Raw genomic sequence first — 26,394 nt, 5'->3', positions numbered from 1 at the left:
TAGCCCAAAAACGAAACCTTCTTTTACTCCCCCTACCTAAAATATAACTTTTATTTGGCTCTTGTTTAAAATATGTTAGTGACTGAAGTGAATGACTAAAAATGCACTAGCACCACTAGACCTAGCTAAATAAGAGGCAAATAAAAGTTATATTTTAGGTAGGGGGAGTAAAAGAAGGTTGTGTTTTTGGGCTATTGGTGCCGTGGCCCGGGTGGCTGGGACCGGTACTGGTACAGTCCCTTTCATCTCTCCTACTTAGGGGGGTGACTGTCCTGAGTTTAAGGATTCACGACGTAGGCAAGGCGGTTGGTCACGAACTCTGAAGACAGGTGTTCTACATGTCCTGCCTGGCCTGAAGCCAGACCCCAACTAACTAAACAGAGGAAGAGGAGTGTAGAAGGGAGGGTGTGGGTGTAGCTAAACCTGACTTTGACTGTAGCTGTGCTCTGGGAGAGCATGACAACTAGTGGTTGGAGTAAGGTACAACTGCACTAAGTGTGACACTTGATAGAGACAGTTTACCTAGGTGTAAAAGAAGAAGAAAACATGTAGTGGGACACTACATTGGCTCTTATAGAGTGGTGCTATATATTAAGTCATCCCTCATACTCCCTTTGGGCATGTTGATGCATTCATTTTCAGGGCAGGGCTTCTGTTTGGAAAAGCATGGTACTAAAATATTTGTCGCAGGTGTACCGTGCGTACATAGATGTGATATTTGACTGTATACAATGAGTGTGTAGTCTTGGTAGTCAGTATCCACGCCTGTAGGCAGTGAATGTGTGTTCCTCGGTGACATGATTTTGCAATGTATGCTGAGTGTGCAGAATGCATGCTGTAAATATAGTGTGAATGTATGAAGTAAGTGAAGTAAGTGTGTATGCCTGTAGGTTGTGATTGTGTAGTGTAGTGCACTACTGGGCACTAGGCCAAAAAGCAGTACTTACAAAGCCAATGCCTAGAATTGTTATGCAATGGAGCATGCAAAATTTGTGTGAAAGTGATGCTTTTGTTTGGGTCCATAGTAGGCTTTAGGGCGGCACGAACAAGACAAACCAACAATATGGCAGTGCACTTGGGCCCTTGAGTTTTACAGGCGCCTATTACATTTGGGCAGCATATTCTTGTACAGACCTACATGTTATTTCCAGCTTTTTCATAACCAGACTGATGTTTTTACTTAAATTCCAGCCTGTGTTCTGCACGATCACAATAGAGATTCGATACTACCTGCCTAAACCAATAATAATAACATCTCCTTCACAGGGAACAGTTTCACCACGATCTGTCACTCTTATTATTGCTCACAGTAATTTACTTGATGTATCCATAGCCTAATATATTGGATAATGATACGTATCACATTTTACTTTGTTGCCTTTGCTCTGTACATGTTCTGCTGACCAATTTGTTAAATTGTTCTAAATTTAATAAAAATAAAGCCCCTGAGAATTTGTTTATGGGAAGTATATTACTAGTCTGGGCAAACTTTCCTTGGTTGTAGTGTAATAGACGACTTAAAGAAGTATTTCCCCCAAGAGCTAAAATTTTTTTAATGCTCCCAAACTTAGATATCTTACTCACCAAGTTCCCCTGAGTATTTTGAGCCATCTCTTGTCTTTCTAGTTGCCGCCATTCCTGGGTTACAAGTTTTTCTAAGAGCTGGTCTATATCCAAGATGGCGCTGGCCAGAAAAATACATTTCCCATTATGCAGTGCTTCTCCCTGATTGGTCATTTTTTTTTCTGCCCACTGCTCATCATTACTATGTGGGACTGTCGGAGTGAACTATACCTAAAACAGCTCAGAAAAGGTAATTAGTTGCTTTGAGCAATGTATGGAGCTGTGTGTGTGTGTATGTGGCTATTTAACAATGCAAAAAAAAATTTCCGGGGGGAATACCCCTTTAAAGAGAGTGGGTGACAACCACACAACATTATAATAACTTTAGGACATGGTTGTCCTTGAGTTTCCAACAAACCTAGAACATCAAATAAATTTGTGCTCTTCCTGTCTCCTATGTTATGTTACGGTATATTAATATCTACATCTTCCAATTTTAACCTGACATACAGTAATACAATGAATACCATTGGTACTATGGGATCCTATTGACCTATAATGGGGTCTGGTTAGTTCTACTGTATCTGTAGGTTAGCTAAGAAGAATAACCATGCCCGTAGCATTATTCTTCCTGATAAATTTAAGCCAACGATGCAAATGTGAACAGAGTGTTAGAGCCCTATTAGATGACCTAACATGCGCAGTAAGTGATCGAACTTCGAGAAAGTATTGTTATATTGTCTGTGCAGCCCTTGCTTTAAGGCTATGTTCACACTACGTATATTTCAGGCTGTATAGCAACCAAAACAAGGAGTGGATTGAAAACACAGAAAGGATCTGTTCACATAATGTTGTAATTGAGTGGATGGCCGTCATTTAATGGCAAATATTTGCTGTTATTTTAAAGCAACGGCTGTTGTATTGAAATAATGGAAGTTATTTACCGTTATATGGCGGCCATCCACTCAATTACAACATTATGTGAACAGAGCCTTTCTGTGTTTTCAATCCACTCCTGGTTTTGGTTACTATGAGGACCTGACATGAGGACCAAATACAGCCTCAAATATACATAGTGTGAACCCAGCCTCTAAGTGTAATAATAAAGTATATACGTTACCTCTCCACGTTCCCCGGTGTGTTCCTGTCTTCTCCCCGCAGCCTCCTGTGGAACTTCAGAGCCAAAAGTCTCTAAAGTTCCGGCCACTGATTCGCTGAGCGGCTCAGTGGCCGGAAATTATTACTTGCTGATCGTCGGCTGATCGTTGTCTTTATTACAATAAATCTGCTCCCAAATTCAGCACCCCAATGTAAAGTATAGGGCGCCTCCACTCTCCGTGGCTCTCCGCCCAAAGAATTGACATGTCAATTCTTTGAATGGAGTGCCGCGCCAAGGGGAGGCACCCTATACCTTACATTTAGGCGCTGAGGCTGGCAGAATTCCGAGCGGAGTCCGCAACGGAGATTTCATTCGGAATTTCGGAGCTAATTCCTCAGTGTGAACTGACTCTTATAGGGCCCTTACTGTCAGTCTTCAATGCAATCCTAAAATACTGATTTGGGCCGGGTTTACACAACAGAACGGCCGGTGCAGTACCAGCCAGATGAACATCATTTCTTCCCATAGTACACCGGATCGGTGGTGGCCGGGAGAGAAAACCGATCACGCCCTCCTGACTATTCAGGCCAAAGTGGCAGTAGTCAACCAAATAGTAAAATCTTTATATCTCGGGAGGGGGCATAACAAAGAGATAAAACAGCATTGGAATAAGGGCAACGAGGCTACAAAATAATCTAAAAACTGCAATTTTTTTTATGATCACAGCTCCTGTTCATTAATATATTTTTTTGTACCCTTATCCAATGAATCATATGCAGCACTTTTCTGTTTCTACAGACATTTATTAGGACCGACCAGTTCCCCAGTGTTCAGACCTACCCTGATCTCACTTTTTGGCATATTAAGTGACGCCTCTAAAAATCCTTTTAAGATTTTTCATAGGAGCTGAACTAACATTGCTGGAATATCCTTTATGGGAATGAATGAAATCCCAACGATAATTATTGCATTCCTGTGCTGCGGTCTTACCGGGGTGTGTTACTCTTCAGTTCGTGGTGGAGTCACTGCCTTTTTATTTTTCCTTTGTTTTCTCATTACATTTTTGTATAGTATTTATGGTATTATTCGCTTTATGGGAGAAGCAATATATGTGTATTGTATAATGGCCACAGGTGGAAACCATTTATGTCACTGTACACATATGAAATGTAGCTAGTGCCAAACATAGACGCACCCTAAAGACTAAAGACGAGGAAATGAGCGCTTCTCAGAATAAAGAGTTACAGAGTGATAGTGAGATACAGGTGATTATAGGGGTTACAAGGGTAGAAATCATAGCCAGACATCGTAGCTCATAGCTTAACCAGGTCACATAAGAAAAACAGATTACTAGAGGAACGTGCAATGACTAATGAAATGTTGCTATTAGAGGTAATCACAACTCCACCGAACGATTGGGATTTGATTGCCGGTGGTGGATTCAGCCCTAGGGAGTTCAGGAAAACATGGATATAGCCTATGGGTATTATTTTAATGTTGTATAGATTTTTTTTATTAATAACCTTATGTATTGAGATGTTTTTATGGCATATCCACAAATGTCCAGATGGGAAAGCCCCTTAAGAACAGGTCATTGCCCTATAGGACTTGAGATCTTATAAGGAGAGCATATGAATGTACTCTATTAGGGAATTAGAAATAGTGTTTAGATGGCACTTCTGTGGGTGGTGCACGTAGTAGGAAATAATCCCAGCAATACTGTGAATGGTCAATCTCGGCACTCACCATAAATGCTTCATAGTTTTATTGTAGAAAATACATATCCATCATAAACACAGTAGGACTTTTCGTCGAAAGGCCAACGCCGAAACGGCCTGCTGTGTTTATGATGGATATGTATTTTCTACAATAAAACTATGAAGCATTTATGGTGAGTGCCGAGATTGACTTTTCACACTATTAGAGAATTAGGTCATATAGATTCATATTTTGGCAGCTTCTGGGGTAACTATGGGTTTGGGTGATCATTGGCTGAATGGGCTCACTAATTCCCCATGTAAGGTGATCAGCCAACAAGCCAAGGGTCATTCGTACACTTAGTATGGTGCAGGCCTATTAATAGTGGGACGCTCCATGTGTGGGCAACATTGATGCTTGTGAAAGGTGCAGCCCTACCCGCACAATAATTAAGAGGAGAAGTCCAGCGAATTATAAAATCCGGCAGCTGGCAGGGGTGAAATTGATTACAAGTAATAACTTACCTCTGTCCTTGCCCGCGGTAAGCGGTAGGACTGGCCTCAGGAGCCACGCCGGAAGGCATTTTCCCGTGAGTTGTGATGACGTCACGACTTGGGGGGAAAAGGTGTCCCACCCCAGTCACTGACAGGCTTAGCGGCCAGTCCATCAGCTGGGTTGTGATGTGCTCACCGCTGGCACAGGAAGAGGTAAGATAGCCCTTGTTACCAATTTCCCCCCTGTCGACTGCCAGATTTTTTAATCCAATTCTCCTTTGACACTTGGAAAAGGTTCAGTAAATGAGTGCTGATCTAAAATTTCCTTGACTCTGAAAGCATCCTTGAAGCTTTTTTTTTACACAGTCTGACAGGCTGCATCAAGCCAGTGCCGATCTGGCACTCTTTTGCTGTGCTCTTACAAATCAGTAGGGTTGCACTCACAATCTATAAAAAATATTTCAGAGGACCAGTGTTCCCCAACCTGTTTTTCTCTATGGTGGGAGAACAGTACATTAGGCCAAGGGATGTCCAAGCTTTCCTGAATAGGGTTGCACTTACAAGCTCTCGTTTGTTCTCGTTATTGTCGGCTACACATCACCTGTTTGCAAAGATGCATTGGATGGATTGCACAAAGGATCTGATCAGCCAACGAAAAAAACTTCTTCTTGTATATCGGCTGATGGGTGGGCCCTAGCAACGCTCATTTTCATGATTATCGGCCCATGAGTCAATAAACTGCATGACTTGAAATTCTTTTCACTCGAGATTATATTTTTTACCGAGAATCTCTTACCTGCAGGTGAGACTCAGTGAATCATTTGTGTTGATCACAAGTTCGTCAGTGGTGATGTCCAGAACAGGCGGGGTCATAGAATAGCCACTCACCAGATCTAAAAGAGTCAAAAACCAGAAGAGAATACAGTAAAATAAACAGATCTCTCAAATCCGGGCTCTTGTTTCACATTTCAAATTAATACTGCTAATTGGACATGAAGTCTTCACCATTTAGCCGGAGTAAGTATGCCCCCCCAACTCCCATCTGTGTCAACATATTTAGGAAAGTTAAACAAAGTCCTGTTCATATTTAGGCAGAAATCCTGGGGAATGTTTAATGTCAAAAACCTGCTGTGGCACCAGCCCTGGACTTCAGAATTAATGTAGATCCCCAAGCTAATGACTCTTGTATGAAAATCTAGAACGCGGCGTATGTACATTGGTAAGGGGGCGGGGGAGGAGATCATTTCATCCATCACATCTGATTGCAGTCCTTAGAACAAGGGTAATTTACTAGTCCTTTAATTAAAATATCCCAGGCATTGTTTTTATTTCTTTTCCCAAGTCTTCTTTGAAAATGTGTCGTTTATTGTGATTTTGGCTAAATGAGGCAAAGAAAAACCTTCAACACCGGCGCTTGTTACTTTTGATAGAAAGCAGAGACGTGAAGTCGATTTATGATGTAGTTCCATGGAAACGGCCAAATGCATTTATATACCTGCTGCCTTCAAACAAGATAGAAATTTGTGAGACTCAAGTTTAGGATTCCCTATGTTTATGCTATGATGGGACTAAAGTTTTAGGTCAGGGAATAGCTTGTACTGCAGTCCCCATACGTGTGGGTGTGTAAGTTGGTGACATCACCAGTAAGTATAGATTCTACAAAGTGTACCATGTTGGGCTGGAATACCTGGAAAATTATTCTGCTGGGAAAACTTGGACATCCTTTGGCCTAATGTATTGTTCTCTCACCATAGAGAGCAACGTTCACAGGTCACATGATATTCCGGGATGCATAAGTTCATCCAGGAATATCACTTGACCTAACTTATCGTCCCAGGGGAGGAAGGGCCAATGGCTCTCCTCTGTTGGCTGTACTCTCGCTTATCTTGCGATTATGGCATACAATTACTGTCTGTGAAGGGGAGGGCGACGCATCCCGTAAGAAAAGGTACCCACTGCAAGAGGCCACCACAATGCGGTGGTGCTGGTATGCATTCAGGCTATGGCATGTGCATTCTCAGAAGAGGTCAACAGCTCCAGGGGTCAGAGCTGCACAGTAAGTGAGCTTTGGCTGGAGTACCCCTTTAATCAGTGGGGGGATATTTTGCTCCTTGAGCAGGCTCCCAAAATTTTAACCTGGTGGCTCAAAATTTATTTGGCTGATATACCACTCCTCCACTGATCAATGGAAAGAGATGTGATTTTTATGGACATGTAAGCCCCTTCAACAGGGCCAATCCACCTCCAGACTACACAATGAAGTATATGCAGGAACCAAGCAGGTAGGCCTTTAGATTTTATTCCAACTCAGACTCTCTTTCTCTAATTTCATTAAGACTCAAGCCGACTCTAATACTAATATGGAGTATTTATAGAGAATTCATTTATCTAACGCCTTCCTTTTAGAAAACTGTAATGAAAACTGTTTAGTAAATGTAAACTCTATGGGGGAGATTTATCAAACATGGTGTAAAGTGAAACTGGCTCAGTTTCCCCTAGCAACCAATCAGATTCCACCTTTCATTTCCCAAAGGGTCTGTGAGCAATGAAAAGTGGAATCTGATTGGTTGCTAGGGGCAACTGAGCCAGTTTCACTTTATACCATGTTTGATAAATCTCCCCCTATAACTATATATATTTTTTAATATCACCAGTAGATTGCAGCAGGGAACAGCGTTAGGGTATATGCACACAGAGTAATTTTGGTGGAAAACCCTGTGCTTCCCTCTCTGCCGGCTTCATGGACCCCATTCTATGGACAGGCGAATTCCATTGTCCGCCCTAAGAATTGACATGTCATTTGTTTGGGTGGACGACGGAATCCGCCCGAGCATATAATGGAGCCGGGCAGAACTTCAGGTGAGAGTGTGGGGGAGCGAGCGGTGGTGGAGGATTCCGCTCAAAGTTTTCAGTGAGAATTACTCCGCATGCATATACCCTAAACTAGAAGATGTCCACCTTCTACCAATAACTTGATGCAAAAATAAAGGTACACGGTCAAGTGAAATGTAAACAGAAGACACCATAGTATATGTTGCATCTAACCAACAGTTATTTAAAAAAACAAAACAAAAAAAAAACACCCAGTGGAACACTGCAATAGAGAACATACAAATTAAATTTTAGTGTTTTTTTCCCCCTTTCATTCAGCATTCCTGATTTGTTATATGGCTACTTCTACACTGGAAGTGAAAATGGAGACTTTGGAGAGATTTTGAATATAAATGTCTGTATGGCAGATGATATCCTTAGAAAATGTTGCCATACATGAGTAAAATAAAGATCTGCTGGGCACAAAGTGCAATAGAAAACCAGCAGAAGGGGTTCTACAGAATCAAGTATCGGAGAAGGTGCCAGATTTAAATTTAATCCACAAAGTAGATTTATGACGTTAGGTATAGAAATGTGCGGTTTGGCGTCTTATTTTTAATAAAAACCCTACACTTAGTGCCTAGGCCGCACGGTAACAGACACATGAGCTATTTGCAGGGTGAAATCTTTATTTAATGCAGCTGCTTTCTGGACTATAACTCTATATCTGTAAAGTTTTTCCTTATATTCAACAAACAGGGAAAGTTACAAACACTTCGTTCCTGTTACCGACAGTCTGACACTTGCGAAATTAAAGAACTTGTCATTGACTAGTTAATGGAGGTGGCACAGGAGTTTTTGTGCCAGAAAAGCTGACCTCATTTTATGGCACTATATTAAAAAAAATAAAAAGAAATAACAGAAAAGTCTTCTAATTGATGGGTTGGGTTACATGCAAATTGCCTGGCTGTAACAACTGTGAAGGTAATGGAGATTAATGAGATTTTGAATCTCAGCCCGTCAACCTCTACTGTTTTTTTTTGTTTGTTTTTTTGGACTAGAACTGGAGCTATGTGAAAGAAATTGAGATTGCATAATTGTAAAGGCTACAGTGGGAAACATCTAAGTTTCATACGTAAAGAAAAAAATATTTGGGATTATAAGTGTCACGTTGGGGATTTTCAGTAATGATTATACAGGAAAAAAAATCTAGAAAAAATGACAGCATATGCAAGAGGAAGGGGTATTTAAAAAAAAACCTTAGACGGGGGTAGACTGTAACCGACAGCGAGGGTGGACCCGCTGTGCTACTTAACCAGTTTGGCTTTGGGCCACACCAGGAGTGGAGTCTAAGGGTGTTATTACACGGGCCAATGGGGGCCCGATAATAACTGTAAACGAGCGCTGATTTTCTAGATTGGCGCTTGTTTACTGGGCCCGATTATCGTTTAACAAGGGCTGCATGGACATCGTGGACACAAGCTGCCTCTATAAATCCAGAGCAGTTGGCTGCCTGCACACCCTGGTGGCCAGAGTTGTCATTGCAGCAGAAGGAGGAAGAAGAAGAAGCCGGAAGACACAAGCAGCCCCAAGACGAGCATGGAGCATAACAGAGAAGTGGACAGGGTGGTGCTGCCGCCAGTGGGTCTCAACCAGCAGCTTAGAAGGAATTATCTATCTGATGTGCACTTTGAGTGAGATTGCAATTTTATCTATTGTGAAAGGTGGACATGGACAGAGGGCCCATGTGCAGAGCAGAATATGAGCCCCTTACTTTCCAGTAGTTTAGCATAGAGCACTTACTTCATGTATCTTTCAGGATTCACCAATACTTACATGTTATAAAGTTTTAGTTCAGTTCCTTACATACAATCTAGCAGAAACTGCTTTAAAGGGATTGTCCAGCGAAAAACTTTTTCTTTCAAATCAACTGGTGTCAGAAAGTTATATAGATTTGTAATTTACTACTATTAAAAAATCTCAAGTCTTCCCATACGTACTAGCTACTATATGTCCTGCAGGAAATGTTGTTTTATTTTCAGCCTGACACACTGCTCTCTGCTGACATCTCTGGCCGAGACAGGAACTGTCCAGAGCAGGAGAGGTTTTCTATGGGGATTCATAGAGAACCGAGACAAGAGTTCCTGTCTCGGCCAGAGATGTCAGCAGAGAGCAGTGTCAGACTGAAAAGAAAACAACACTTCCTACAGGACATATAGCAGCTAATAAGTATGGGAAGACTTGAGATTTTTTTAATAGAAGTAAATTACAAATGTATATAACTTTCTGACGCTAGTTGATTTGAAAGAAAAAGATTTTCGCTGGACAATCCCTTTAATGGTAGTCATTCGCTTCCTACCCCTAAGCAGCTGAAGAGGTTGCGCATATAGTATGCCCCCCTGCCCATTATAAGTAATGTTAAAAGGAGTCTTTCAGGATTTATGCTGCCCGAACACAAGCAGCATGGAATTCTCTTTGGTCTCCTTTGTTTCATATTTGTTACTCTAAAACGTTACAGAATTTTTAGAACTAAAGGGTGGGTGGTCTTTGTCACTGCTCCTTGCCTGATGCATTGTACCTGTCACCTCAAAAAAACATAGGGACATCACAAAAATTTTGAGCAGTAGGGTTCTGGGTGTTTAGACCCTCACCAACTGTGTATATGATAGTGATATGATAATGATTCAGGCTGGAGGGGCTGGTCGGTGGTGGTAACATCACTTAGAGGGGTGGGACTAGACCCAGCCCCACCTCCTGTGACATCAGGGGATGATGTGTTGTCTGAAAAGAGAGGGAGGGGCCAGGGAGCTGGAGACAATACTCAGTTTGTAGTCCCTCAATTTTCTACTTCCTTTCATGCTTTAAGCACACAAAAAGCACACAGAGGCCAATACTATTAGTGATAACACAAAATTAGTAACAAATATAGCTTGGGGTGATAGGTTTATTTAAGTACAATTTTAATACAGAATATCCCTTTAAAGTATGTTTTCTCCTAAACACAGCAGTGTTTCACAGTAAGATATAGTTTTCAGTAAAAAAAAAGGGAGCCCTTCAGGATTTGATGCCTTCCATGGTTCTGGCACCATACATCTCCTTTTCAAAATCTGTATGTTAAAGGGGTACTCCAGGCAGGTACCTTTTTAAATATATGCCCAGAGATAGATCATTTGAAAATATTAAAGTGCACTTACCTTCCTGGCTCCCACAGCGCTGATGATAGCTTACTGATCCGTCCCAGTGTTTGGCTGCTTCCGGGACCTGGGCAGGCCTTCTATGTTACGGCCACAGGACATGGCAACGGACAAACAGTGGGACAAACCAGATACAAGCAGCTCTGAGGGAGCCAGGTAGGTAAGTGTGCTTTATTATATTCAAATAACCTATCCCAAGGCATATATTAAAAAAACCTCTGCCCGAAGTACCACTTTAATAGAAATTTACAGTACTTGCGGGTTATTTCGATCACACTACACTATGATGGGTGATGGTGATTTCACTGCAGAAAGCTTTAGTAAAAATTCTTGCTGGCTCACAAAAAAAGGGAGTGGTATAAATATTCTTTTACATATCTCAGAATCACATCATTGTAATATTACTAGAAAATCTTGTTGCATTCTTCATTGAGCAGCAGTCATAATACAACTGGAAACAAGACCAGTTTATCCATAGTCTGTTGCAGACATGATTTAACAGCTTAGGCTGGATTCACATTCTTTTTGTAATACGTCTAGTCTCATGTGGTCAACACCTTCCCGCCACCCTAACAAGTCATGACCTTTTACACCATAATGTTGGCATCTGTGTATGACAGCCGTGATTGGGTGTAAGGGAGTGTAATGTTCCATGATTGACGTCAAATTCCATTTAGGTTTTACAACGACATCTAATGCTCCTTATGGCGGGCTGGTAACAAACACCCCCATTTAGAGAAGTGGTTGTAGGGCCACGTGGGCTTGGTTGTTCTACAAAAACTCAATCCTTTTTTAAACTGAGCACAGTCCCTTTAAAGATCCATTAGAAAATAAATGGATTATCTGGAGAGCAGAAACGGTCCTACCTCTTCTGCTCTTCGGTGTTCCACTACCTCCCTATGAACATCTATGGTGATAATTTCCCAGACAAGAGGGGGTGGTAGTATGTTGTGGATATTGCATGTGGGCGAGACCACACCTGCACACAATCTCCAGTAGCTGTCTGATGTTGCCATAATATTGATAACGGGGAGCTATTGATCATTGCCGCAACATGCTTCCATCCCCACTCTTGTCTCTCTTGTTATAAGTTATAATTAGAAACGGCCAGAAGGGAAGAAGTGGAGCACCGGAGAACAGAAGAGGTAGGATCTCTCCAGATAACTTTGTGATTGCTATGAGAAACTTTTTGAATTTTTTTTATTTTATTTCCCTTTTAGTTTAATTATTTATTGGAACTTAACAATGCCTATGCTGTAAGCGATGGCTTTGACCAACAATGTAGCCTTGCAGTAAAACTATTCAGCATTACATCTGAATGCAGTATTGCAGATTGTTGCAATTCTTCTCATAGTTTTCCCACAAGAATGTTCACTGTCATCATGGAAATACTCAAAATTCTTTGCAAAACCACTCGCTATACAAACCGTATGTTGTTACTTCTGATGAGAATTCTTGTGGCTACCTGGCTAGATTAGGTTTCCCCATACTAACAGTATAGACATCACCTTCATGTAGACAAACCATAGGATCCGGTTACATTGCTACAAATTAAAGGGACATATGCAGATCATTATTCAATAGGACAAGTAGGTATGGATGCCATTTATTAAGGAACTGGACATAAATTATCTACTGCTGCATGTCTGTATATGGAAGGTTTGTGGCATACTATGGATGTACTCAGAGGACTACAGTTGTGCATTGAGCTAAAGGTCTATTTCCCCTATGTCCTTTTCCCTTTAATTTAAGAGCTGCTGCCACAATCTCCTGTCCACCATGGGCCCATGCAGTCAAGTAAATGGCTATGTATGTACTAAATAGACAAATTCAGACGTCACCTGTTCTTAGACCTTCCTTGGTCACCTACTTAAGAATGGTTTTCACCCTTGGTGTGACTGTTTCTCCCAGATAGCCCCCAATGATATATTTAAAGGGGTATTCCTATCATGCAAAGAAGGCTTTCCCATTCCTTCAGGTTTGTTTGAAGCCACTGGTGGTGGTGGTGGTCAGAAAGCCAAAGCACAAGCGCTACAAAATTTACTTAACTCCTATTAATTTTAATGAGAATTTCACAAATGGCACAGACCCCCCCGAGCTGTGCTGTTTACGTAGCTTTGGGAGTTATATAAACAGCATGGCTCATGAAGTCAATAGGAGATATGCAAAATATGCAAATTGCATAACTCCCATGCTTGGCTGTATTTAGCTTCCCGACCACCTCTGTACAAAATCTGGAAGGGGTTGGGAAGTTATCTTTATGAGATGATAATACCCCTTTAGGTGATTGTTAAAGTGACTGTACCACCAGGCCCAGGCTGAAGCACTGGAGGCGGGCCGACCCAAGGAAGAAACCCCAGCCTCTCCATGATGTGACTCCACTGAAATCAATGGAACCCTATAATAGAGGGGCGGGGGTTTCCTCCCACTAAGGGTGGGTCGGCCCGCCTCCAGTGCTTCTGCCTGGGGCTGGTGGTACAGTCACTTTAAAGCAAGTACACCGCTATGGGCTTTTCACATAAACAGACCGGTGCTGGGGATGCCAGTGCTGTGGCCTTTTTATTGAACCGCCGCCTGGTTCCCACGCATGGTACCGGTCTATTCCCGAGCATCGGCCAGGCATGAAGCACTGGGGGCGGGCCCCTCCCGTCTGTGACGCGGCTCCACTAATTCTAATCGAGCCGCGTCATATAGGGAAGGGAGTTTCGCCACAGTGGGGGCCGGCTGGCCCACCTCCGGTGCTTCATGCCCGGTCAGTGGTCGGGAATAGACCTAGGCTGTATCCCTGTTTTCCAGTTGGTACTCGGGCTGTCTCCACCTTCCCCACAGAATGGGAAGGCAGTGAGAGTCAAATACCGATGGTTCGGGTTCGTACGAACCTGAACTTCGGCCCTGTTCGATCATCTCTACTTATTAGCATTATCATAGGGAGAAATAAGAATACATTTTGGGGAACCTTCGGCTATCCAGCTGTTGAAAAACTGCCCAGGCACGATGGGAAATACAGTTTTGCAATGGCTGAAGATTCCCCATCCTGGGTTTAGAGAATTATGAAAGAAATTTTGACCCAGCAGAGTCCAAAACGGGTCAAACCAAAGAACCCGGGCCGGTGAGGTGACTACATTTGGTACAATGGGCTTTGTAAATGTTAGCTGAAGCTTTATGCTATTGTGAACTTGGTTACTGGCCAATTGCTTTACTGCCTATTTCCCTTCTTCCCTAACCTGAGTGATGATGACATTTTAGGACCAACCCCAGAATTTAGAGTAGATTTTCTAAATCAACCATTCAGAAGCAGCTTATTGTATAGCAATGAGAGTTTCAGTGGTAACTGTTGAAATTGGTCATAACTTTAAGTCCATGTTCACACATTGTATCTTAGCAATAAACAATGTCCGTTGTTAGAGGTTGCAACAATGGCCATTGTTTATTGACAGCTATCTTTCACATTAAAGTGTATGGAACAACGGACGTAGTGTATACACACTGTATACACTACGTCTGTTATTCTCTGTGGCCGCACAAAATAATTGACAGGTCTATTTTGTACACCTGCTAATAAGTGATAGGTGGGAGTTTAAAATAGGCTGTTCTCACATTGTAAAGTACAGTTCCCGGACGTACTTTACACTGTGGTGTATGGAAAATTGGAGTGCACATCCGAATGTGCCTGCATTCCAATTAAATTAAGTGATGTTCATCTGGCCGATAATGCATGGCCGGGTGAATGTGTCAAACAACGGCCAATGTTCTCACATGGCCTTAAAGGTCTTTCATCTTTATATGTTGTATGGTAGATCTTTGGCTTGCAATCTACAAAAACATGGGAGTTCATAACTATAATGAATATGTCTCTAATGGTAGAGAAGAGTAAAGTATACTAAGTGGTTAATCAAACTCTAGAATGAACAGATAATTAATACTGGAAAAATATACATGAAAAATCAAGAGATCCAAGGTTCAAACTTGAGAGAGGGGGAAGAAGGGTCTACATTCTTGTATGTGTTCCATAAGCATTAAGTAATCATCCAAGACCCTTCCTATCCCAAGTCAAACAGAATACAGCACTAACTACTATTTGCTAAAGGTGACCTCGGAGGACAAGCAAAAATATGTGCCCTGCAGATATAAAACTAAATGAAAGCATGTCTACTAAAATCCCTTTCCAATGTAATAACATTTATTAAAGCAAAATATTTGTAAATCCTTGGGTGCATATTGGTCAAGACGCAAATATCCAAAATCCCCCTCCCCATCTAAGAGGGATGAAGTTTACAACTTGGGGTTATTGAAAGGTAAAAGCATAGAAAGAATAGTAACTTAGCTCTGGCAGAACTGAAATATATGTCATAAAACTAATAATTACCAGCAGTTACCAAATGTATGTACATTGTTGTATTACTAACATATACTCCTATGGAATATCAATAGGATATGATACAACATTAGGATCAGTGTGGGTTTGATCTCTGAAAGTCCCCGAAATATGCTTTAACTACATATTGTAAATGATAATAATGTTAAAAGTTTAAATGTTGGCTTTCTCAAAAATAATCTGGGTGGAGGAGGATAAGAAAAACACCAATCTATTAAATGCTTGCTTCTGTAATATATTTACACAAGAAAAGTCCAATGGCAAATGGCATGATTATATGTCACCTGCTTGGCCAAGCAAAAATGCATCACCACCATAGAAATTAAACTTACAGGTTTTTCACCAAGTACCGTGATAAACAACACCTTTGCACCCCTATTTGAATATTGGCACCATAAAATTACTATAGTGTCAGTTCTGTGCCACTAAGAATTAAGGTAAGTGGGATTTTGGGAAACTGGGGGCTTTGGGAGACAAGGGGGGAGATTTATCAAACTGGTGTAAAGTAGAATAGTCTTAGTTGCCCCTAGCAACCAATCAGATTCCAGCTTTCATTTTTCTAAGAATCTGTGAAGAATGAAAGGTGGAATCTGATTGGTTGCTAGGGGCAACTGAGCCAATTCTACTTTACACCATGTTTGATAAATCTTCCCCTACGTGTCAGGACTTAAAGCCCAGGGATACCAGGCAGGGAAGACAAATAGTGAGCGCTAGAACCTCTCAGAACTGTCCCTGTCTACGCGACGGCCTAACCCTAGGCAGTCAGCAACAACTTGGTGTCAGGCCCTCCTTATGTTACCGTGCACATAAAGACCAAAGAAGACAAAGAAACACAACAAGGTATATTCAGGCAAAAAGAAGTCAAAACCAGAGATAGCGAAGTCAAATAACGGTAAGCCAGAGGTCAGAAGATCAAAATAGCAAAAGGTAAATGCTAGCCAGATCTAACTAGACTAGGGATGGTCCGAACCTGCCGAGGTTCGGGTTTGTATGAACCCGAACGCTCGGCAGCAGATTCCCGCTGTCTGCCCGCTCTGTGGAGCGGGCGGATCCAGCGGGAGTAACACCCTGAAAATTGGGATACAGTCTATGGCTATGGCTGTATCCCAGTTTTCCAGGCGGTCCTCTGGCTGGATCCGCCCCCTCCACGGAGTGGGCAGACAGCGGGAATCATTACCGAGGGTTCGGGTTCGTACGAACCCGAACCGAACTCGGCTTGGACCATCCCTAAACTAGACTTATAGCAAGCACAGAATGGAGAGTCAGAGGTATTCTTATATGATGTCAGAGTCCTGGTCCAGGGCATGATTGGACCAAACCTCTGGCATTCAGAACACACAAAAACAGGCTAGTAGGAAAGAATAGGAGTGGTGAAGAGATCTGTCAATAACACCCAGGTTAACCGTCTGTAGCCCAGAACAAGGTCAGCCATAGAAACAAATGGGTTTGGCGGAATTCAATCAACACTGCAAGGAAGGAATATAGCTATGTTCAGACCACAAAACAATAAGTGCTCAAAATCAAGTCAACAGCTCATCCTCCAATGCACACCATGGACAGAGGTAGGTGCTGAAGCTCATGTGGGCATGGATGTTACATGTATATTACACTGCACAATTTTCCTATCAGATCAGTGCTTTCTTCCACCTCATTCCCCATTCGTTGCCTGTGTTATGCATATTCTGATGAAGGTGGTCGAGACATTAGCAATGCGTTATAAGCTTGACCCTTACCAGCTCCATACCCACAACAGTGACGTCACTTGAACTTTGTAGACTGCATGCAACATGCTGTTTGTTGGTTGTAGTGGTGTAGCTGAATGGGACCCAACACACTTCTAACCTACTCCAGATCTGAGGGGACGGAGAGGATATCATACAAACAGGCCCTTGACGTCCTCAAAAATACTAAGGTATGACCATAAGATACACTTTTGTGCACTTTTTGTGATAAAGGGATCAGTGCACTGCAACTTGTTTTAATGCTGTATACTATTATATAAGAGTTTTCATATATATACACACATAGGGGTATGGGACTCCTATAACTATATAGCAGCAAGCAACACATATCTGCAGTACAGCGCTGTGTTATATGATTTCTTGTTGTAGGAAATACATCACTTCTTTCATTAATATGTTCACACACAGTTGAAACTGAGTGGATGGCCGTCATTTAATGACACATAACGGCCGTTGTTTCAAAACCCCATATAGTTGCCATATAATATATTGTACAGGAACATTACCGAAAATCCATAATAAGGCCATGTTCACACAACGTATGTTTTGTATAAATCACAGCTGTTGTTGCAACAACGGTCGTGATTTATACAAAACAGACGTTCTATTGGAATTAATGTAATCCCAGACGGAATGTATACCTAGTATACTCTCCATCCAGGACTACATCCGGCTGCACGACAAACTGACAAGGCAGTTTTCGCAATGCAGCGTGCGGCTCCGGCTGCATGCTCCATTGTGTGTAGCAGTGAATTCGTATGCAGGCCCACACGGGTGTGTCCACATCTGAATTCAGCAGAACTGAAGATCATCAGTACTGCAGTACCAGCTGGGATGATCTTCAGTAACACTGGCCATTCTGTGATCCGCCAGTGTTATACACCAGGTGGATGACTGGTGTTATACACCATGTGAACATGGCCCTAGTATGTATTGCATAAACCTGCATGGTTGGTCTTAGGTAGCTGTGTCCCATTCAGTTACACCAAGAAAATCATCTGGCACGACTGCAGTGAACGCCATTGTTCTTCATGGTCTGGACACTTAGTACTTGCCTAATAATTCTAGCGATTGGGCACAGTTTCTTGAGCCCCATATGGCAGATATTTTGCAGTATACATACCACACCATGTAGGGACATAGGACCCACCGAATAAAAAAAAGTTTATCTTATTGACTTAAAGGGGTTGTCCAGGGAGCAGAAGGAAGCTAAAGCCTACTGCTCCTCAGTGCTTAGTTCCTATCATTTCAAATATTGCTTACAACATGTGGAGGGGCAGTCCCAATCATCGCGAACGGGTGTGCGATGAACAAGACTTAGACCCAAGCGTCCACATCTTGTGTGGGGTGGGGAAGTACTTTCATTGTCGGGGAGCAGAAGGTTTTAGCTTTTTTCTGCTTTCCCGGACAACCCCCTGTTCAATCGTGTCAAATATTCAAGAAGTTAATGACATTGGTCAATCCAGTCCTGGCACAGACATGATACCATATTCTAAACCACGGAAACTCTGAGGACTGTTTTATTTGTGAAGCCAGTTCAGAAAGAAATCCTGAAACTTTAGAATGGCTGGTGGAGTTAGTGGAGGATACACGATTAAATCTGCAACCTGCTACGCCTGGAGGCCAGACCCCAGCAATGTCAGCCGAGCTGTTGTAACCCCTCTGTGCTCCACTTTGTAGATTATAGAAGTGACAGAGATTGGAAGCCTGCCTGACAGCTAAACCCTGAGGGGCCATTAAGCCATCCTAGTTGGAAAACCATTAGCACGATCAAAGATTACATATACATACAGAACAATGGACGCTTTATCCACTTGACTGCGGCTCGTGCTGAAATTTTGATTTATTTATTCCCAGAGCTACAGGAAAATTTCATGCGTGTGGGCAACACCTCTCCTGCTCAGTAAAAATGTGCATTATATTGTGGCGGAGACACCCTTATTGATGTACATGACAGCCTCCTCTGGTGCGGGAGGTAATGTGGGACCGCTAGGCGTGTTACCAGGCACATACATGGCTCATGTCGGATTAGACCACTCACTATCACTCAGGAGGCAGACTGAAAATGTACCCAAGCCTCATAGTTCTGGGTTGGTCTCTTGAATTCATTCCATATTACAGAAGAGTAAAGATTTAACCTTGACTGGGGATGTATGCCAAGCCAAAAATCTCTCCAAAAGGAAAGACTGCCCATCTGCAGACAGCTGTTTTGAGGTTGTTGCCCCCAACAACTCCTACCGTGTTTCCCTGAAAATAAGACAGTGCCTTATATAAATTTTTGCTTGAAAACAGGCACTATTATAGGAGGAGATTTATCAAACATGGTGTAAAGTGAAACTGTCTCAGTTTCCCCTAGCAGCCAATCAGATTCCACCTTTCATTTTCAAAAGAATTTGTGAGGAATGAAAGGTGGAATCTGATTGGTTGCTAGGGGCAACTGAGCCAGTTTCACTTTACGCCATGTTGGATAAATCTCCCCCTATGTCTTATTTTCGGGGTATGTCTTATTGGTGAGTTGGTAAGTTGAAATAAAAAATACCCCATTGTATCATCTGTGCCCATACAGGCTTCAGCGCCATACTCTGTTTGTAAAGTACGGCAGAGGATGCACTTTTGACCATTTTGCACATTTATCATATCCTCTGGATTTCAGAGAGTTGGTCCACTCACACCCTGGACTCTCACATCTTATAAGAATTTCTGCATCCCGCTTCCGAGTGAACAGGACATGACCGATTCTGTATGACCATTTTTAAAGCGTAACTATAATTTAAGTTGCCAAAAAAATGAAATTTCTCAGATAAAAAGCCCTCGTGTTACCCTTTAAAAAGAGCCTTAAACTGCATTGATAGCTTGTGCGCTCGCTGAGATATCCCCAGTTGTTTGGCTCAGAAGAATAAATGATTTTTTCTTCTGTCTGAGAGAAAGTGGGCGTGGCCTATCCCTCATCTCCCTGGCTGCGTCCCTCTATTCACTGACCAGCACCTTAGCAGATGTATCACACACAGCAGGTTAGATACAGCCCCAGCATACAGTATCACAATGTAAGATTAGATACAGAGTCCCAAATGATGGTATCACACACAGTGGGATTAGATACAGTCATCTGCTCTCATAACACTGTAGGACAGGGGTGGGGAACCTCCGCAGCTCCCCTGTGATGCTCGCCGCTCTGCTGGGGAAGAAGCCGGCATACACCGCATCCTCCGGTGTCTGTGACAGCTGGCGGACACCGGAGGATGTCGGCTTCTTCTTGCGGGCCGCGCGCGATGACGTCATTTCATCGCGCGCCGCCTGCAGGAGAAGACCGGCACAGAGGACCTGGGAGAGAAGAGGACCTGGACTGCGTGGGAGCGGAGGTAAGGTGAGTGAGATGTTTATTTTTTTATTTGGGGGTTAACTAGGATCCCAGGGACATGACTGATGGGGGGGGGGACAACTAGGCTACCAGGGACATGACTGATGGGGGGACAACTAGGCTACCAGGGACATGACTGATGGGGGGGGGGACAACTAGGCCACCAGGGACATGACTGATGGGGGGGACAACTAGGCTACCAGGGACATGACTGATGGGGGGGGGGACAACTAGGCTACCAGGGACATGACTGATGGGGGGGGACAACTAGGCTACCAGGGACATGACTGATGGGGGGGGACAACTAGGCTACCAGGGACATGACTGATGGGGGGGACAACTAGGCTACCAGGGACATGACTGATGGGGGGGGACAACTAGGCTACCAGGGACATGACTGATGGGGGGGACAACTAGGCTACCAGGGACATGCCTGATGGGGGGGGGGGGGATAACTAGGCTACCAGAGACATGACTGATGGGGGGGGGGAATAACTAGGCTACCAGGGACATGCCTGATGGGGGGGGGGGGATAACTAGGCTACCAGGGACATGCCTGATGGGGGGGGGGGGGAATAACTAGGCTACCAGAGACATGACTGATGGGGGGGGGGGAATAACTAGGCTACCAGGGACATGCCTGATGGGGGGGGGGGAATAACTAGGCTACCAGGGACATGACTGATGGGGGGGGGGGGGGGAATAACTAGGCTACCAGAGACATGACTGATGGGGGGGGAATAACTAGGCTACCAGGGACATAACTGATGGGGGGGGACAACTAGGCTACCAGGGACATGCCTGATGGGGGTTAACTAGGCTACCAGGGACATGCCTGATGGGGGGGGGGAATAACTAGGCTACCAGGGACATGCCTGATGGGGGGGGGGGACAACTAGGCCACCAGGGACATGACTGATGGGGGGGACAACTAGGCTACCAGGGACATGACTGATGGGGGGACAACTAGGCTACCAGAGACATGACTGATGGGGGGGGGGGGGGGGACAACTAGGCTACCAGGGACATGACTGATGGGGGGGACAACTAGGCTACCAGGGACATGACTGATGGGGGAGACAACTAGGCTACCAGAGACATGACTGATGGGGGGGGAATAACTAGGCTACCAGGGACATGACTGATGGGGGGGGGGAATAACTAGGCTACCAGGGACATGACTGATGGGGGGGGGGGACAACTAGGCTACCAGGGACATGACTGATGGGGGGGACAACTAGGCTACCAGAGACATGACTGATGGGGGGGGGGGAATAACTAGGCTACCAGGGACATGCCTGATGGGGGTTAACTAGGCTACCAGGGACATGACTTGGGGGTTAACTAGACTACAAGGGGCATCACTGGGGGTTAACTACAATAGCAGGGGCACTAGGGGAACAATACTATGCCTTGTCCTGGGTGCTGCAAACCCCCGCTACTAACTGCCACGCACGGTATGCGGCCCTCGAATGATTTTATTAATGCCCGACCGGCCCTCGACATGGAAAAGGTTCCCCACCCCTGCTGTAGGATAATGTCAGCCATGGAGGTGGGGGCACCTGCTGCAGACATGTTATATGTACTATGGAAGGATTACAGCTGTGTTGTGCTTGTAGTCCTCCCCTCAGTGACTCACCCACTCTCCCTCATGTAGTACATTGGAGTCATGGCTGGCATGTTCCCCCTGGGTGAAGCACTAGGTACTTGCTCCTCCCCTGCGCTGCTCCTCACACACAACACCCTCAGCTCTGCTAAGTGACCTCTGTGAGGGGAGGGGGGAGAATGTGCTGCTAGGAGGTGGGGGAGGAGGTTTTGTTTCTCTCTGTGTCGGGGCTGTTATCTGATGCTGCTGGCAGAGTCCGTACACTCAGGACAGATTCCCAGAGAGGGGCGTGTCCAGCAGGAATGCAGAAATAACTCAGAGGCAAAGAGAGCTCTGAGGGGACAATCAGTTTCATGTATTTAAAAAACTGTTCATTTTAGATTATTATGGTATATTGCAAAAATTCTCATCATGACCTAAGCTAACTAAAACTGAATGGTCAAAATATTTTATAGTTACGCTTTAAGTGTTTGTTTGTTTGCCTTGTCTCGTCTCAGTGTGCACCTTCGCGTAGGAAGGGAAGTCGACCAGTTGTTGACAACCACTTAGAGTTAGATGGACAAGTAGGTAAGGACAGTTGGGGGGCTAGCACCAGGCCTCACTGTTGTGTCTACCCCGCACATGAGATAATTGGCTGATCCCACCTTTCCCCACGTTTTTTTAGGGTGGTGTTTTTCTCTCCTTTCTGGCATTTTTGAGGCTCCTTGGCAGTTATTCCAAAATGCAGCATGCTGAGGGTGTGGCCTTTATTTTGCAAACTGTGGTGTTTTTCTCTCATGGATTTCAATGGGAATCTTCTGGTCATCTCAAAAACGACATTACTGTGTTTTTTTTCTGGCGTTTTTGAACCCTTTTGGTCCAGCAACTATTTCATGTGATGGCAGAGGAAAAGGAAGTTCAGCCATCTTTGTGCACACAAAAACGCCTAAACTACAAAAAAGATTATTTACACATAAAGTCAAAAACATCAGAAAAAAAGCCAGAAAAAACGCAAACGCAGGAAAAAACAAAACAAAAAAACACTATGCGGCACGTTGGCGTTTATCTTTGCAGTACCACCACAGAGAATTTTCAGTATCACCCACTGCCCACTCATACCAATTGCCTGTGTAATAAGTGAGAGACAGTCTTTGTAACCACTCTCCACAATGACCACACAAGAAGCTAATGGTGGATTAGTGATGCAATATATATCTGTTTCAAGAACATAAAACAGTGCAGCTTAAAAGGGGTTATTTAACCTTGGAAAGTGGATGGCCTCCTCCAGGTAAACCCATAAATATAAGACTGGAAGGGGTTCAACCCATCAGCTTTTTGCTTGCCCATAGTGCTTGTGTGAGCGATTCAGCCCTGTCCACATTTACATCCCAGTAAAAGGGCAATTATTGTGAAAATTGTCCTATCGCTCCAAAGCCTCCCATACTTTGCAGTTATGCAGTGGTTAAACTTCATGCACTCAGTATTGTCGGCACTCTCGGAACCAGGTGGAAGGAATTAATGTGGTTAAAGGAAATGAAAGAGAGAGGATAACAGGTCAGAAATGTGAAAGTTGGTTCCGGCGGAAACATTCATGCAGGTGTGTCCTGTTCCCACTCACAGGGTTAACAGGACAGGAAAAAATAGCCAAATAGTCCGGTTATGAGCAGTCACTGCAAAGCGAAGCCATCCAACTGGGGCAAAAGTTGACTTTCTTGCAACGTAAACAATAAATCGGATACTGGTAGGGATAGTCCGAACCTGCCTAGGTTCGGGTTCGTACGAACCCGGACTCTCGGCAATGATTCCCGCTGTCTTAAACCTCCGTGCAGAGGGTGGATACAGCGGGAAGACCGCCTGGAAAACTGGGATACAGCCTATGGCTGTGGCTGTATCCCGGTTTTCTAGGTGGTCCTCCTGCTGTATCCACCCTCTGCACGGAGGTTTAAGACAGCGGGAATCAATGCAGAGAGTCTGGGTTTGTATGAACCCGAACCTCGGCTGGTTCGGACTATCCCTAGATACAGGTATAGAGACAATGCATTCCTCTGGTATACCAGTATGATTGTCTGATTTCACCTCCCATAGAACACAACTCTCCCAGTCTTCTGAATGGAAGGTCTTCTTAGTTACTCTTTGTTGTTCTCCTTCCATTATAAGGCTGGGTTCACACTACAGACCCGAGTGGAGAATTTCCGTCGGATTCCGTAGCTCGTACCCGTTCACGGCCGCGCACCTCTCCACCCGTGCCATAGACACGATTCTATGCATGGGCGGATTCCGCATTCCGCTGAATGCGGAATCCAGGCAGAGTGCGGAATCCGCCAGTGCATAGAATGATGTCTATGGCACGGGCAGAGAGGCACGCGGCCGTGAACGGGTACGAGCTACGGAATCCGCCGGAAATTCTCAGCTCGGGTTCTGTAGTGTGAACGCAGCCTAAAGTTTCCCAGGACTGGATTCAGCTTTTCCAGGCACTCGGGGCAGTAGGCTGATAAGCAGATTGCCGAGCTAACAAAGCGCTTTGCTTCCTTATTACTGTAAATTCGCTCATCTCTACTAAAGCTAATAGTAATAGTCATACCACTAATATTAAAACACATCACTCACCCTCACCATTAACATAACAAATGTATAAATATAAGCACAAACATTGCCATTAAGACAATATACACAAAATAACAAAAACAGCACTGCATTTCTCGTGAACTTCCGCGCAGGTAGAATAACATGTTTGCGGGGAGAGCCTCGCTCCTTGCCAATAATCATTGTCACTGGCTCTTGCTGCTAGTAATGCCATATAAACAATAGGAAATTCTGGACGGGGGTGTTCCTGTCAGTTATTGTCAGGTAAAGGAAAATGAAAGTCAGTTTACATATTCCCATGACTTAACCCTATGTTTACCACAAGAGGCACAGATTTAATTATACTGGCAGTGGTACACATGCAAGTTTTTCTAACCACAATAGGAGTATATGACTTTAGGCCGGGTTCACAGTCGGGTTCTGTGACCCGGCCGGTGTCTGTGAAGATAATCCCGGCCGGATGAACTTCATTTGTGCTGAATTGGGATGCGGGCGCATCTGTGTGCGCCCGCATCCCAATTCACCATAGCACACAATGGAAAGTGCGACCGGAGCTGCACTTTCCATTGTGTGAACTGACAGTTTTCCTGCGGCCACTAGGGATCCCGGACGGAGTGTATCCTATGTTTATACACTCTAGCTGGGATCCCATTGATTGCAGTGCAACATAAATTTTCTATTAATTACGGCCATTGTTGCAAATCGGTAACAACGGCTGTGATAAATAGAAAATTTACGTTGTGTGAACTTAGCCTTATAGTGTGAACTGACTTTTAACATAGCTCTCCAGTTATGAGGGTGTGTAAGGCCTCAAAAATAAGGCATGTGTACAACTACAATGTTTGAACCCCTCTGTACTCCTTATGACTATACTGTAAGTAGATCTACAATATACTTTGGTTTTAATAATACAATACTCAGTGCACTACTGCTTATCTCTGGGCTAATGTACAGGTGTGAATGTGTCAATGATCAGCCGAGAAGCAGGAAAATGCCCGCCACCTCGGCTGATCAAATTTTTAGAGCAGGCCTATGATTCCTTGTTAATTGGCCCCACATCTCCCTATGTAAACAGGTTATGTGTGGACAATAGCAATATATTGAAATGCTGCAATGATACAGGGATCAATTGTGTGGGCCGCTGCTCAACTAGTTGTGCTATGCAAACGAGAACCATTGATATGACCTAAAGGGGCTTGACTGTACTGCTAAGCCCATATCATGTAAGAGAAAACTGGGCCACAACCATGCCTCCTCCCTCCCACTTTCCTTTCTGTCTTGACTGATTGACATACAAGGCTAGTGGTGTGTTTACACAAAAAGATTTATCTGTCAGATCTTTGAAGCCAAAGCCAGGAACAGACTATAAACAGTGAACAGGTCATAAAGGAAAGATTGAGATTTCTCCTCTTTTCAAATCCAATCTTTCTGTGTAAACACACCATAATGCTGCGTTTACACGAAACGATAATTGGCCCGATCTTACGATTAACGATGTCGGAGTAACGATATTTTTTTCATAACGATCAGCATTTAGACGGTACGATATATCGTACGTAAAAATCGTTTTGCAATCGCGCGCTCGCAGCCCGGCCCCCCGCTTGCAGCCCGGCCCTCCGCTTGCAGCCCGGTCCCCTGCTCATCCGCAGCCCGGCCCCACGGTCACCCGCAGCCCCCTGCGCCGCCCCGATCGCCACCGCACTGATCGCCACCCCGCCGCCCCGATCGCCACCCCCGCCGCCGCTTCGATGGACACCTCCCCCCGCCGCCGCCGCTCTGATCGCCACCCCCGCCGCCGCTCCGATCGCCCCCCCCCAGCCGCCACTCAGATCGCCCCCGCCGCGGCCATACGTTACCTGCTCTGCGTAGCAGGTCTTTGACATCTCCGGATC

At 44.2% G+C, this 26,394-nt stretch overlaps 1 protein-coding gene across 5 annotated transcripts in view; it reads right to left on the bottom strand.

Moving 5' to 3' along the window:
- Positions 1-26,394, bottom strand: part of FLT4 (fms related receptor tyrosine kinase 4) — a 227,260-nt gene that overhangs the window by 70,397 nt on the left and 130,469 nt on the right. For all 5 annotated transcript variants that reach the window (XM_069969156.1, XM_069969155.1, XM_069969154.1 and 2 more), the window contains exon 2: positions 5,651-5,747. In XM_069969156.1, the coding sequence (XP_069825257.1) occupies positions 5,651-5,727 (77 nt within the window). In that variant the 5' untranslated portion in view covers positions 5,728-5,747. The remainder of the gene's footprint in view (positions 1-5,650; positions 5,748-26,394) is intronic.

This window comes from Dendropsophus ebraccatus, chromosome 1 (genome assembly GCF_027789765.1).
Source record: "Dendropsophus ebraccatus isolate aDenEbr1 chromosome 1, aDenEbr1.pat, whole genome shotgun sequence".
NCBI classification, from domain to species: domain Eukaryota; kingdom Metazoa; phylum Chordata; class Amphibia; order Anura; family Hylidae; genus Dendropsophus; species Dendropsophus ebraccatus.
Note: the sequence above shows the minus strand (reverse complement) of the source record. Positions and strands in the feature narration are given on the sequence as shown.